This window comes from Electrona antarctica (assembly GCF_951216825.1).
Source record: "Electrona antarctica genome assembly, chromosome: 6".
Classification (NCBI taxonomy): Eukaryota; Metazoa; Chordata; class Actinopteri; order Myctophiformes; family Myctophidae; genus Electrona; species Electrona antarctica.
Window position 1 is genome coordinate 19,664,983 of NC_136811.1, and position 14,647 is coordinate 19,679,629.

Genomic DNA, 14,647 nt, shown 5'->3' on the forward strand with positions numbered 1-14,647 from the left:
AAACTGATTATGTGATGATAATGATGAAGATGATGAATATTGATTTGACAGTGATGATTATGATGATGATCATTGATTAAAGTGAGTGAAAGACAGATAATTCTTGTTGGGGGTTGGGGGGGTGGGGGCGAGGGCGGCGTGTGGTGTAGGAGTGTGTGTGAAGTGTTCGTTAAGTTCATTGTTTATGTTTGTGTGTCCTGAGCAGCCCTCCCGGATTTGGATCCCAGGGTCGCGTTGTCTCAAAGTCCAGAGAGGAATAACACAGCAAGCTGTACAGACGGCGTGGCCTTGATTCCCAGACGAGAGCACTCTCAGTTGGCTGTGTGTGGTGGGGAGGTGGGGGGGGCGACATTGACTTAGATTATTTTAAGTAAGTAATATTTACAGTACAAGGAAGACATGTAGTTCCTTATAGGAATAGTTCCGCCTTAACGCCCTACAGTACGTGATGATTAACAGAGTTTCTGTCATAAAGTAGAAGAGCAGTGGATTAGAGGGAAGTCGACACAGTCTGATGCTCACATAGAAGCAAGACACTTCCGTCCTCCAAGAACGAATAGAATTTAAAACAGACAAACAGACAACAGACACCAGCATCCATGTCTACTAACATACTGAACATTCCCAATGGCTTTGTTCTGGTTCCAGTCCAAATGCAGTCTGGTGGGACAGGGTCGGTTCCGGGGTCCAGTCCAGACAACAGTCTATTGAAGTTCAAATGGAGCAGCCCACAAGCTCTGGGGGTAAATATACGTTACAATATTTATGAGAGTATTACTGTGAAATGACCTCTTTGATATGAAATCTCACATTTAGAGCTTTTAAACAGATTGTTGAGAGAGTTTTTGTTAAGTTAAGTACATTAATGTTGTTATTCAGACCTCCCTCCATGAGTGAAAGACAGACTTTAGACCTCAGAAATCACCTGATTGATAAGTCAGTACTTATCAGAATAATTATTGCACATGCAATTTATCTGTCTTATGCATTCTATCTTGTCATTCAGTGTAATGATTACACTGAATGACACGATAGAAAGACAGAAGATAGAAAATACCTAGTAAATTGTTGCTGTGGAAAACTTTTAGTGTATATAAAAAACATTTCCTCTTTAGGAAATGAAAAATAAATACAATAACGTGGAGCCAATGTGTCATTATGTGGGTGAAACATTTGGGAATCACTTACGTTTCTTGTTATAAGGGTCAGCCTACTTGTTATAAGGGTCATCCTACTTGTTATAAGGGTCAGCCTATTTGTTATAAGGGTCAGCCTACTTGCTGGCGTAATAAAAAGCTGTAAAATAGGTTTACCACGCCTTGTTGCCAACAATGACAGTAAAGCACACAATCTCATCTTATATTGCCTCATTTTGGGTTTTGTGTCGTGGACACATTTTATTGGTCACGAGTATTTGTTTACTAGGCTACATGATATTGTTAAAAAATATTATTTAAAAAAAAAATCAAAATCACACCCGTGTGATGTGTGTGTGTGTGTGTGGTGTGTGTGTGTGTGTGTGTGTGTGTGTGTGTGTGTGTGTGTGTGTGTGTGTGTGTGTGTGTGTGTGTGTGTGTGTGTGTGTGTGTGTGTGTGTGTGTGTGTGTGTGTGTGTGTGTGTGTGTGTGTGTGTGTGTGTGTGTGGGGCGCTGCGCAACAGTGACACTTGGTTGTGAAAACCAACCAAAAGCTAATTTCGTGCTCGGACAGACACAGGGACACACATAGCTATCTATAGTAGTGGTTGCACCACTCAAAAATACATATTTCAAACAAGATCATTTTGTGAATTAAGAAAAAAATATTAGAGAACTTAACACTTTTTTTGCTGGGGAATTGTTCAAAATAATGGCACTAGAGTGCCAGCAGAAGAGGCAGATTTAACTCTGAAAAGCCCCGCCTTCCATTTCCCCAAAACCGTGAGGTATATTCTTCCATTACTACTTCACGATGTCACTTCTAAAGTCTCTCTAGAAGCGTTTATATTCCAAACAAGATGCTTCCTGAAGTCAGAAATGAAGACAGAACGTTGCCCTTTTGGTCAAAACCACGGAGAGCGCTGTAGATTTAGAGTTATGAGCCTTTTTAGTGAACAGCAGTATGCGAAACACAAGGTCAATTTCTTTTTTTAATGGATTTTTATAAAATGGTTTGATATCAATAAAAAAGACCTAAAGACGTCTGTACACGTCCAAGGCACCCCGTGGTTTTGATTCTAAAGACGTTAACATTAGCATTATTAGTGAGTAGTGAAATGTTCACGTCCCGGGAGACATCACATTTGTGACGCCTTGTGCGTCTCGTGATAAACAATTTGGGGACCACTGTGTTAACCTGCTGACCTGTTATGTGTGTTTCCTTGCAGACAGTGGAGATAATGGTGGGCGTGATGCTCTTCCTGTTTGGTGTGATGTTATGTTTCTTTGGTGACACTCTCACAGTGTTCTCTGGAGTGTTCGCCTGGGCACCTATATTTGTAAGGACACATTTGCATCCATACATTTGCAACCATACTGTACACAGTACTGTGTTTATATTCATTCAAGTCATGAGGTTTGTATGAAATACTGTACTTAATACTCTCTAAGTAACTAAGTTAATACGTACGTACTTATTACTGTAACCAGGATTTGATTAGCTGTAAGTATTCACAAATGTAACCATACTGCCATGATGCATTTTTGTAGGCCTATGTTTTGTTAGAGTCATAAATGTTTCATTTTGAAATATAATTATTCATTATTTGATTGGTTGTTTCTCTTCTCCCCTAGTACATCATTGCAGGGTCATTAACGGTGGCTGCTGATAGGTCGATGAGCCGCTGCATGGTCAGTAAGCCACGCCCTCAACCACACCCATATGCTCTACAAGTCATTCCATTTGTTACTAGCTGTTTATTCTATTGCTGTTCTGTTTCAGATTAAAGGTTCTATGGGGATGAACATTGTGGCTGCTATGACATCATGTGTTGGCACCATCCTTTACGGCATGGATGCTGGAGGGGTTTTGCAATGTTGGGATAATCATTTATACAGGGTAGGACTTTATTGTCTCCATCAGGCCATTTTGCACCCTGTCTGTCCACATCTGTCCTTGTGTCTGTCCGTGTGTGTGTGTGTGTGTGTGTGTGTGTGTGTGTGTGTGTGTGTGTGTGTGTGTGTGTGTGCGTGCGTGCGTGCGTGCGTGCGTGCGTGCGTGCGTGCGTGCGTGCGTGCGTGCGTGTGCGTGCGTGCGTGCGTGTGTGTGTGTGTGTTCGCTCGCTCACTCGCATGTGTGTCCATCTGCCTGTGACCAGCTAAACTCTGGCACCGTTGGCCCGATCGCAGTGAAACTTTGAAAAACCTCTGTCCTTTATGCCACCAGAAGGCAAAAACACATTTCTTGATTATTACTCCTAACGATTTTGACTAGACATCACGCAATTCAGTATACACAATCCACATTATCTCTATAGTCAAGTGATCAACAATCATTTGTCAGATTTATCATAATCCATCCTGATTGACTAAGAGTGGCTTGCTTTGAATAAAATGTCTCAAATCATAAACACAGCATCCGATTGCTGTGAAACTTTGCGCGCACATTCCCATTAGGCCATGGAAAACATCCCCCTCATTTCACAATGTCCTGTTATAGCGCCACCAGGAGGCAGATATTTTCCTACAGACGCTATACCTTAACTGGCAGTGACAGTCCAAAACAATACAAACCCCTGCTTCTAAGTAATACAAAAAAATCACACTCTTGTGAAGTGAGGGGCGCTCTTATCGTCATACATCAGCATACCTCATCATAGATCACATTCCGTGCTCCGCCAATCAAATCATCACTATGTGGTACACACAAACACACAAAGCTGGGCACATATAGGAGGGTCTAGCGCCCCTCAAAATCCACCACCAACATTGTGGTTGTGTTTGTTTACATGATGTGTATTTGTTAATATGATGTTTGTTTCCAGAGCTTGTCTATGGGTGTGTCGGGTGTGCAGTGTGTCTTCAATCTGCTGGTGTTCATCATTTCCATCTGTGTGTCTGTTTATGGCTGCAAAGCCACCTGCTGCCAACAAACCCCGATCCTGGTGAGACCTGAACACAAACACAATCTACATGACATGAACCTATAGAATACTCTGACAGACAGACCGACATACCGACAGATCGACAGACTGAAAACCCACCTCTTCAGACTCCATCATGCCCCGTAGCATTTTTCTTTTTTTTTAAAATATTTTTTATCCCACGATTTTGTAACCCATTTTTCACCTAGTGTAATCCTGGGCTCTACACACCCTCCACCAACCTGGGGAGAGCAACGGACTTGAACTCATGCTTCCTTCATTGCTCCTGCTCCTGTTTCCCTGGTTGGACGTAGCACGTAGAAGGAACACGTTATTCCAACCAGTTCCTTTCCCCTCCATCAGGCGCCCCGGCTGGCCAGGGGAGGCAGTTTAGTGACCAGGATTACTGCATGTTTTTTGTGAGGGTACCTAGGCTGGGGGACCTTCTAGCTGTGAGGCGACAGCACTACCAGTATCGACTGTGCCACCCTGCCCCGTAACACTTGTCCTAGCCCCGACAAACAACAATGTTTATATCATCAATACACATTTATTTCATAACAGTGGTAGGGTTCGAGAGCATTGCATATACTGTAGCTATTGAATACTTGACATTTCCAGTACACTGTAGTGCAGTATATGACTGTATAATAACTTCCTCCATTCGTTCACACTTCTTCAATTCCATTCTTGCACACCTTTTCGGAATGTTTCATTTCACGTTATTTGCATGTAATTAATTATACTCAGAAACCAACAGGGATTGTTGTCTAGAGATATATTGTGGTATAAAAATATCTTAAGTTGTACCTATCATGCATGGCTACCATGTTTTTAACATTGCAGGGACTCTTCGGTCTATTCTGTGTCTTTCAGCAAGCTGTTATCATGGGCAACCATTTACCTGAAGGCATGGTGATGTCACTGGCCACACACTCTACAAATGCTCCACCTACCTACTCTGAAGGAGGTCACACGATCTCAGGTCTCAGGCCTGATTTCATATACAGCTCTGTGTATGACACTGCACTGTCCTATCAGGCCTCATTCACACATATCAAACACCGATCAATTAAATGTTTGGTCATTTTTTTGTTTTTTTAGGCCACCACAATAATGGGAGTCACATGGTTTGACCAAACATTTGTGTTTGATGGCGGGGGAGGGGCAGAACACCACCAGCAATCAGCAATCAAACACAAATGTTTGGTCAAACCATGTGACCCACATTGGAAAAGCATTGTGTTCTGTGACATTGTGATGGTCCAAAAAAACAAAAGAATGACCAAACATTTTGTTTGATTGTGTTTGATACGTGTGAATGAGGCCTTACACTTTTGGAATCACCACTAGATGGCACATCACTCCAAGCTGGTGGCACATGCGCATACAGATATTCCGAATTAAGTTAATGTAACACCTCAAACACGCACATGAACATGCACGGTCGCGCACATGCATAGGCATACATGCATGCACACACATGCACACTAAAATTCTGAAGGAATGTTACTAATTTAATGGGTAGAAACTGCAGATCTGGGTCACTCCCCCTCCCCTCTCTCTGACAGCTATCAAAGTAATTGCTGTCTTTAATGCCGATGCACTAACGAGCACAGCACACATTTGACACAACCCCTTTGTGTGCAGGAATGAACTAAAGTCCTGCAATGATGGTAGTGACCAGCAGGGACATAAGCGCCCAGTGCCTCTGCCATTTTGAAGTGATGACACAACTTCTGGTTGCTTTAAAAACTGAAAATTGTTTTTTATCCTAAAAGTATTTTAAATATGCATACTACTAGAATCCTTTACTCATTTATTGATCATGTATTTATGAATGGATCAATTCAAAGCAGAAATTAGCAAAATATTCATTCAGGATTTCAGGGTGAATGTGCATGTGCGCATGCATATATGTATGCATATGCAAGTGCGCGACCATGCATGTTCTGTGCATGTTTGAATTGACATAAATTCAGAATTTAAGTGCATGTGCACTGAAATTTGTGGTGATTCCAAAAATGCAAGGAGTTTTGTCTGTTGTTAGAATCTATTTGGCCTGTTCAAAGGACATAGGAAATAGGATTAGGAGGCATCACTGCAGGAGGTAGGATGTAGGAAACCCAAGTGCTGCCAGGAAGACTTTCCAAGCTGAACAGCATGATGACTGACTTTTTAGCCAGTTTAGAATTGCAGCCACCCGTAAGTGCTCTTTGAGAGCGATTTTGAAGGCGAATTCACATTCCTTTACGACAACTTACATTCCTGTAATGCCACATACATTCAGGAAGATGGAACTAGGCCTACAGTCATGCAGAGCTAGACTGACTAAAGAGTTAACATGTTTAATTCATTCAAATGTTAATGATAAAACAATTGAATGTTACACAAGTAATTACCTTTTATGACGATGCATCTTGATCAAGGAAAAATGTGATATCCAAACTGATTGAACTTGATCTCCTTCCCTTCCAGATGTAGGTTCATCCCAAGGCTCTGGGAAGTAGGAGTGATGGATGCAGCACCCCCTGGTGGATGGTATAAGACCTGCATGTCAGCAACTCAAACAACATAAAATAAAAATACAAAATGTAATTTAATTAATGGAGAGTTCAGTAATAGGGGTCTGTTTCTCTCTCTCTTTTTGAGCACTGCACTGAAGAAATAATCACTATTTTAATAATTAAAGGGGGGCGTCCCTGCATGCACCGCATATAGCGGCATGGCAAACATGTGTTCAGGTGCGTCTAAATTTCTCTAAAAATGCTGCGCACCCAATCAGAAATGATAAATGGAACAGATATTTTGTGGTATTTTTTTATATTAGCTATAGAACCCCCTAGAGGACCTATACGTCCAAGAAAGTGGATCATATCACTCCGGTTCTATATTTTTACTGCATGGCTCCGTCTGCCAAATAATTGATTTCAATCCAAACAGGGCTGGTTTGTGAAGTATTGAATGGTTTAAAAATACATTTATGATCTTGTGCTACATCATGAACCAGCCAGACCCCTCAGGTCATCTATAGAGCACCGGTCTGCTTTCTGTTCCCATGCAGAGTCACACAACTATGGAAAAGCATTGTTCTATTTGTGTTTAAATTAAAATAAGCTGACGTTCTTTCTGTTTGCTGCTGCCTTTTACTGAGTTTTTCTGTAATTATGTTTTCAGCTTCATTTTAACCTCTTTTTGAATTGTATTCAAAAGGCCCTTTTGTAATGTGTTTGTTGTAATCTATTTTGCTTTCTTAAGTTGCTATGTCTTATGTCTCAATGCTTATATGAATGTGCCATTCAAATAAACCTGCCTTGCTAACAATTGTTTGACAACTTTAGTTAGTAGTAGTGCTAGTGAGTTAGTATAGTTGTACGTCTTTAAATGTTCTGATGCAGGGCCGGTTCTAGGCATAAGCAATCACTTAGGGCCACAACCACTGAGGGGGACACATCACAGGGAGAAGATTTATTATATGTATCCCCTATCCCATACATGGGCTACTGGTGGCCTGGGGGACACATGTGGCCCCCACCTACACTTAATGCGGCCCGCAGGTTAATATCAGAATACTGATATATTATTGATTTCAGCTGTTACAATTCCAAATGGTCAACTGGCGGCCTGGGGGCCACATTTGCGGCCCGCACTTAATGCGGCCCACAGGTTAATATCGGAATGATTTCAGCTGTTAAAATTCCAAACATGCAAGCATGACCCGCTTGAATTACTTCAGTCTATATTAGTACTAGTCCAATGTATTTGCATTTACGTAAATAAAGTTAACATAAGAACATATAAATGTATTTGAAATTAAATAAAAATGTTAATTTTCAGGATTCCAATTCATGAGAAGAAAAGGGTCCCGCACACTGTCTTCACTTATAGAGCAGTAGTTTTATTCAGATGACAACGTTTCGGTCTAAACGACCTTCATCAGGCACCTGTCCTAGTAAGTGTGCACAAGAGGCCTTTTCGCTACAAAGGATTCTAATTCAAAAATACTGGTAACTAAAAATAATTTAGGATTCCAATTAAAAATTAGCAAAAAATAGCAGATCTACGAGCTCAAAACAGTTTGAGCTTGTAGATCAGCTATTTTGACTATATGCATTGTGGCCGTCTGGAGTGAGTGTGAAATATAGTTGCCCACCCCTGCCCTATCCAAAAACGAGTTATTATTTAATATGCAATAAAATTAAGATCTCACACAAGACACAACAGAATAATTTGATCATATGCCACATGCAGTTGAATACAAGTTGCAAATTGCATTATGCAATTTATACACCTGTGGCCCACTGTGCCCACAGGTGAAGTGGTTTGCAGTTGATTGCAGTTGGTTGATTGAATTGTTGGCAATAGCACAGTAAAGATGATAATAATCTAATATGATGTGTTCTTTATAGATCTAGCCTCTTAATTTCTATCTCAAAGTGCACCAGATTGAAGCAATTTCATCGCACATTTACGATTTTCTTTCTGGAGTCCGGTGGGGGGCGGCAGCACAATAAAGATGTAGCACAGTAAAGATGATAATAATCTAATATGATGTATGTAGTTCATTATATATCTACTGTAGCCTCTTAATTTTGATCTCAAAGTGCACCAGATTGAAGCATTTTCATCGCAAATTTACGATTTTTTCTGGAGCTTGTAAACTTACCAACCTCTAGTCCGTTTTTAATATCAAAACATAAACATCCACAATAAATTACTCTGAGACACAGAGCCAGTAGGCCTACAGAAATGGTCATGAGCATTAGTAAGGACCAGTTAGCAGTTATACAGATGAGATTCTGTAGACCTTCGGGGTCCCTGGAAAATCATTAGAAAATGCAAAATAAAACACATACAAATCACAAATCTTTTATGGGGGTCGCCCAGGCACAAAATATTCTCAAATGAGGGCCCAATGTCCACGGCCAAATACATATAGGCCTACATATTCATTTGGGTCGCGTTGGACATGATAAAGTTTGAGAACCAGTGCTTTAAGCATTTAGAGAGAAAAGCAACCCAGTGATGGCTAACATTTTATTTGCACATCCAAAGATTGTTAAACAGTACAACACACAGTTAGCATCCAGCACTGGAGTCAGGGTGAGTGGCCGTCCAATCGAGCACACTATGGGAGACCTGGGAGAAGTTGCTGTACAAATCTACAACATGGCTGTCATATTTTACATAATTTCTGTTGAATCAAAACAAAATCACAAATACAAAAGAATATCACAAATATAAATGTTGGGTGCAGTCCAGGACAGCTGTCTGTAAGTACAATGTAAACAAAGTATTGGAAGATAAAGTGTTTTGTTGGTCCTCAAGGCAGGAAAGACCTTTCAGTGAAGGCAGCTGCTTACCGTAGCCACTTTATTTTGGGCATGTCAATTTCCAAAACATTTCAAACATTTCTGAACATTTCTTAGCAAAAATATCAGATGGAAATGGTACACATGAGTTGAACTTGTTGATGTGTCATGTTTGATATTTTTTGTAGGCTACAAAGTATATAGGGCTTACATGGTTAAAATGTACCTTGCTATAGTATGTGTTCATATAATAACATATGAGCTATACAGTAACATAAATTAAATAATATGTTGTCAGATTGCTGGACGTTGTAAACAAGTAACAGTGTAGACAACATTTCGCCAACTCTACTATTGTACAGAAATGAGGAGTTTTCTTTTGAAAGCTGGTCACCGGCAGCTATGCAGCTGGCTTCTATTGGAGGATATTCAGTAAAACATTACAAGGTCAGTCTGAAGGGACAGAAAATCATTCACCTGGAGTTATTGATTATGTTATTATAATGACACGAAACAGCATTATGTTGTTTATGTTTACAGCAGATCAACCTATCAGCAATATTTCCTGGAGCTGTAAGGAATGATCACCTTGTTGTTGTGTCTGAGAATACATGTTGTACACAGGGTTCGATTTGTAAAAGAAAGAAAACACACACACGCGCATGCACACGCATGCACGCACGCATGCACGCACACGCAAGCGCGCGCACACACACACACACACACACACACACACACACACACACACACACACATACACACACACACACACACACACACACACACACACACACACACACACACACACACACACACACACACCACTTACAAGCCCTATATACTTTGTTATACAACAAATAGAGAAGATAGCATATCTACACAATTGTAGATCTGCTACACAATTGTAGATGTGCTATTTTTGCTATTCTGCTATTTAGGAAAAGTCTGAAAATAGCGATGCCATGTTTTGGTTTGGTTAACATACAGTACATTTAATTAAATTAAATTACATGAAATTGTGATATTACCAAGCAAAAATATCAAAGATATCAGACATTCTATACATTTTCCCAAAAGGAAATTTCATTCAGTCTGACCAGAAGCAGGGATAAAACACATCCCCACCGGCCACAGAAATGATCAAGATCAAAATCAGAGGCTTGGATTCACCAACATCTCCCCCAGAAAAACTAACCCTAGTCGTACACGATGAACAATGGACATCTCTCTTTGTACGAACTATGTTCTATCATTTTCCTTTCCATATTTCTAACTACTACTCAACTAAATGTGATAGGGTCTGATAGAAGCAATAGTAGGCAAACATCCATCCATCCATCCATTCATTTTCAACCGCTTATCCGTAGTTGGGTCGCGGGGTCAACAGCTCCACGAGCGAGCTCACACTTGACCCACACTTCATGATGGGAGTAGGAACGAAGATTGCTCGGTAAACAGAGAGCTTTGCGTTCTGGCTCAACTCTCTTTTCGTCACAACAGTGCGGTACAACGACTGCAATACCGCCCCTGCTGCTCCGATTCTCCGGCTGATCTCCTTCTCCGTCTTCCCCTCACTCGTGAACAAGACTGCACAATCCACTGGTTTCCTGCTGAGAACCATGGCCTCCGATTTGGAGACGCTGATCCTCCTCCCAGCTGCCATACACTCTGCTGCTCACCGGTCCAGTGAGAGCTGAAGGTCTTTGACCGATGGTGCCATCAGGACCACATCATCTGCAAAAAGCAGTGATGCAACCCTTACTGTAGCTCACCGAGCCATATAGCCGTAGGCAAACATGACATGGAAATGTGCTCCGGAAATATAATTATTATTGTTTTTAACTTAAAATGGGGATTCCATTATGTCTTTCTTTTTCATATTATACAAATTTAAATGTTGAAGAATCCAATACATATAAAATACTTAAATAAATTGTCCTTAAACTAGGAACTGCTGTGAGATAACGTAGATCTTTGACCGCCGTTTTATCAGCTTCTTCATTTGAGTACATCTTTCTTAAGCTGCTATTTTCAGGTTTCAATGTCACATCATGACACATCACTTGAAAGCTTTTAGAATCTATTAAAAAAATGAACTGAACTGAAAAATGACCATGTTGGCCTACTCCCATTCTGTCAGGCCCTATCACACAACGTGGCTCACTTCATTAGAGAGCGTCTGCTAGCCTCTATGATTTACGTTCTGTGCTTTATTATGACAAGTGGATTCATGTGTTGATTTCCTATCACTCACTGAATCATCTTGTCCAGTATAGCTAATGTAGACTTTTATACATGGCTGATTTATTCCAAACATTACATGTACTATTACACGGAACCAGTCTTGTACCACAGATCCTGCAGGAATTCACTGCAAGGTTATGCTTCACATGGTCAACAATTCGACCACTGAAACCTGGGAAGAAAACTCTGTCGACGAAGACCAATGAAATGTCAGACGCAGCACAGCCATTTTAAGGCATCAATATTTGGGGACATAGGTGAGATTGGCTATTTCCACGTAATTTCCGTGTAACCACTTGAACCCCGGCATATTCTGGGGTGAACATTAGCCAAAAATATCCGATCTACAGGCTCACAAATGTGTCACGACACGTGAGCTGGTAGACCGGCTATTTTTGTCGAAGAGATTTGCTCTTGACGGAAAAAGTGATCAAACTACAATTGAAACTCAAGTCCAGTTCTCTAAGAGTGGTTAATAATGTTTTGTGCGATCGATTATATCTTTTCATAAATCCGTTGGAATAATAAAGAACACCAACAGACAACACCGTGGCTTTATGGAGAGAAGTGTTTAATTTGGACTGTGTGGTTATTTTGACTGGACCTGACAGGAGCCTGCTATTATGGAATGCATAATCATGTTTGGAAAAAAACAGTCTACTATACAAGGCTACAGGTAACAGATACAACAGTGCCTCCTGGCGGCTGACCCAGTAAATGACCTTCATTTCTCTAAAGCAGTGATTCTCAAAGTGGGGCCCAGGCGGGACCCTCAGGGTTCCTTGAGTGGGTTCCAACTGGACCCCTAGGTCTGCTCTGAGCGGGTGCACATTTGTACACTCACAGAGTTATAGGGGTCCTTGAAATTCATAAATAAATCACACTCGTGTGAAGTGAGCGGTGCCTTTCATCACAATGATGATGTCTGATGATGACACCAACATGACGTCACGGACATTTCGTGCTCAAGCGGACATTTCGTGCTCAAATTAATGATTCCGTGCTCAAACGGACAGACAGACATACACACAAGGCTGCATGACATACACAGCGGCTGCACCGCTCCAAAACGTTTGAGAAAAACTGCTTTAAAGAAAACATTCACAGTAACACAATCTATAATCGCATTGGATTCTTCATCGTGAACTGAAGAGGGATCATTTAAAATTATATTAAAAGGTAAATCTATGATATGTGGAAATAAAGGGTTTTCCTTTATAGGACCCTGGTCATGTTAAAACATTGTTTTCCCAACAGTCAAGACAAACTAAGGAACTGTCTCCTGTTGCCATGGTGACCGAGAGTCATCATTATTCCATCTTTACACACTATGTTAAAACCACTCACATATCAATGTCATACAGAGTTATAGTGTTGTCTTGTAAATGTATTAATTATTACACACAGTAGCAGGCTGTTTGAGTTTATGATAGAGCCCGACCGATATGTGGGTTTGACCCATATATCGCCCTAATCAATATATTTCTTTGACCGATATATTGTCCAAATCAATATATTAGTTTGAACGATATATCAGCCATAACTTGTTTTTTTATGACATCTGTATTGGCAATTATACAGCCATGTGTTCAGATGTTTTACCATTTTCTACATGGTATCCCTATTTTGTTTGCTTGTTCATTCATGTATAATTAAAGTTAAATATTACATTATTGTTTTATTAGTTTGCTTATGAATGAAAAAAGAAAATGATTTGAAAATGTATTTTGCAATATGTTTTCAAAACAAAATCAGTCAGTCAAAACATTGATAATCGGTGAAAGGAAAGTGGTTCTCAAAGTAGCGTCCAGGGACCCTCGGGGTTCCTTGAGGGTCCAGGGACCCTCGGGGTTCCTTGAGCGTCCAGGGACCCTCGGGGTTCCTTGAGGGTGTTCCAAATGGACCCTTTAACCCATTTTGACCTTGGAACCATTCTATAAATGGCTTCTAAATCCTGACAGTTTTCTGAAAAAGCTATGTTTCTATGTCAGTCGTTCTTCGATTTTTCAAAAATAGCAGACCTACAAGCTCGTAGCGCGCCACTCGGTGGCGCGCTACGAGCTTGTAGATCTGCTATTTTTCAATAGCTAAAGCATAACATAATGCTAACACCAAAAGGGGTTCCCACCCAAAATGGGTTAAAGGTCTGTAACTCTGAGAGTGTACCAGATGGAACCAAATGGACGGGTCCATTTGGTTCCATGTGGTAGACTTTCAGAGTTATGTTTTTTTTTTATTTTTTAGAACCATTGATTAAAATTCCCCAAATGTCGGGATCAAACCTAAACCTGTGCGATCGGTCGGGCTCTAGTTTAGATGAATGAATTCGACACGGCATGCTGTCAGATAACTGCACGTTCATCATATCATCAGTACGACTTCAAGCGACACATGACACATGTCCGACCGAACGTCAATTCAAACCCTCCCCCATGTCCAGAGTTACTGAATGAAGGGTCAAAATGAAAATAAAAAACATAGTCATTTGTTGGAATCTTTCCTTTTCTTTTTTGCTCCTTGTCAATCGCTGTGAGGTCACAGGTGTGACATCATCAGTCGTATTCAGTTTTTCTTTTTTCACAGAGCGACATGCAGCGAACGGGGACGGGAGCGAGGGTTAACAGTCTGAACTGATCTGGAATCAGGTAATGTTCATCATTCATGTAATGGACGTACAGACAGACGGACGGACGGACGGACTGACAGACAGATGGACGGACAGACAGACAGACAGACAGACAGACAGACAGACAGACAGACAGACAGACAGACAGACAGACAGACAGACAGACAGACAGTGTGAGTTGAGTGTGTGTGTGTATGTGTGTGTGTGTGTGTGTGTGTGTGTGTGTGTGTGTGTGTGTGTGTGTGTGTGTGTGTGTGTGTGTGTGTGTGTGTGTGTGTGTGTGTGTGTGTGTGTGCATGTGTTGTCTGAGGTGTCTGTTGAGTCAGTCCCAACAGACAGGAAGTCCTTCCCGTTCTTCCTCTTCTTCTTCTTCTTCTTCTATGGTTGTAGTTTCCAGAGCCTCTG

At 40.9% G+C, this 14,647-nt stretch overlaps 1 protein-coding gene across 1 annotated transcript; it reads left to right on the forward strand.

Moving 5' to 3' along the window:
• Positions 1–439: 439 nt before the first annotated feature.
• On the forward strand, positions 440–7,384 carry ms4a17c.1 (membrane-spanning 4-domains, subfamily A, member 17C.1). The gene is made up of 7 exons (XM_079503386.1): positions 440–743; positions 2,366–2,476; positions 2,772–2,828; positions 2,920–3,036; positions 3,962–4,081; positions 4,937–5,045; positions 6,539–7,384. Exons 1-7 carry the CDS (start codon positions 600–602, stop codon positions 6,568–6,570), a joined length of 690 nt encoding a protein of 229 aa, XP_079359512.1. The 5' UTR covers positions 440–599; the 3' UTR covers positions 6,571–7,384.
• Positions 7,385–14,647: the final 7,263 nt, after the last annotated feature.

Coding starts and splice junctions, on each gene's coding strand:
- ms4a17c.1 (XM_079503386.1), top strand. CDS start 600: ATGTCTACTAACATACTGAACATTCCCAATGGCTTTGTTCTGGTTCCA. Junction 3,037..3,961: donor GGGATAATCATTTATACAGG/GTAGGACTTTAT, acceptor GTTTGTTTCCAG/AGCTTGTCTATGGGTGTGTC. Junction 5,046..6,538: donor AGGAGGTCACACGATCTCAG/GTCTCAGGCCTG, acceptor CTTCCCTTCCAG/ATGTAGGTTCATCCCAAGGC.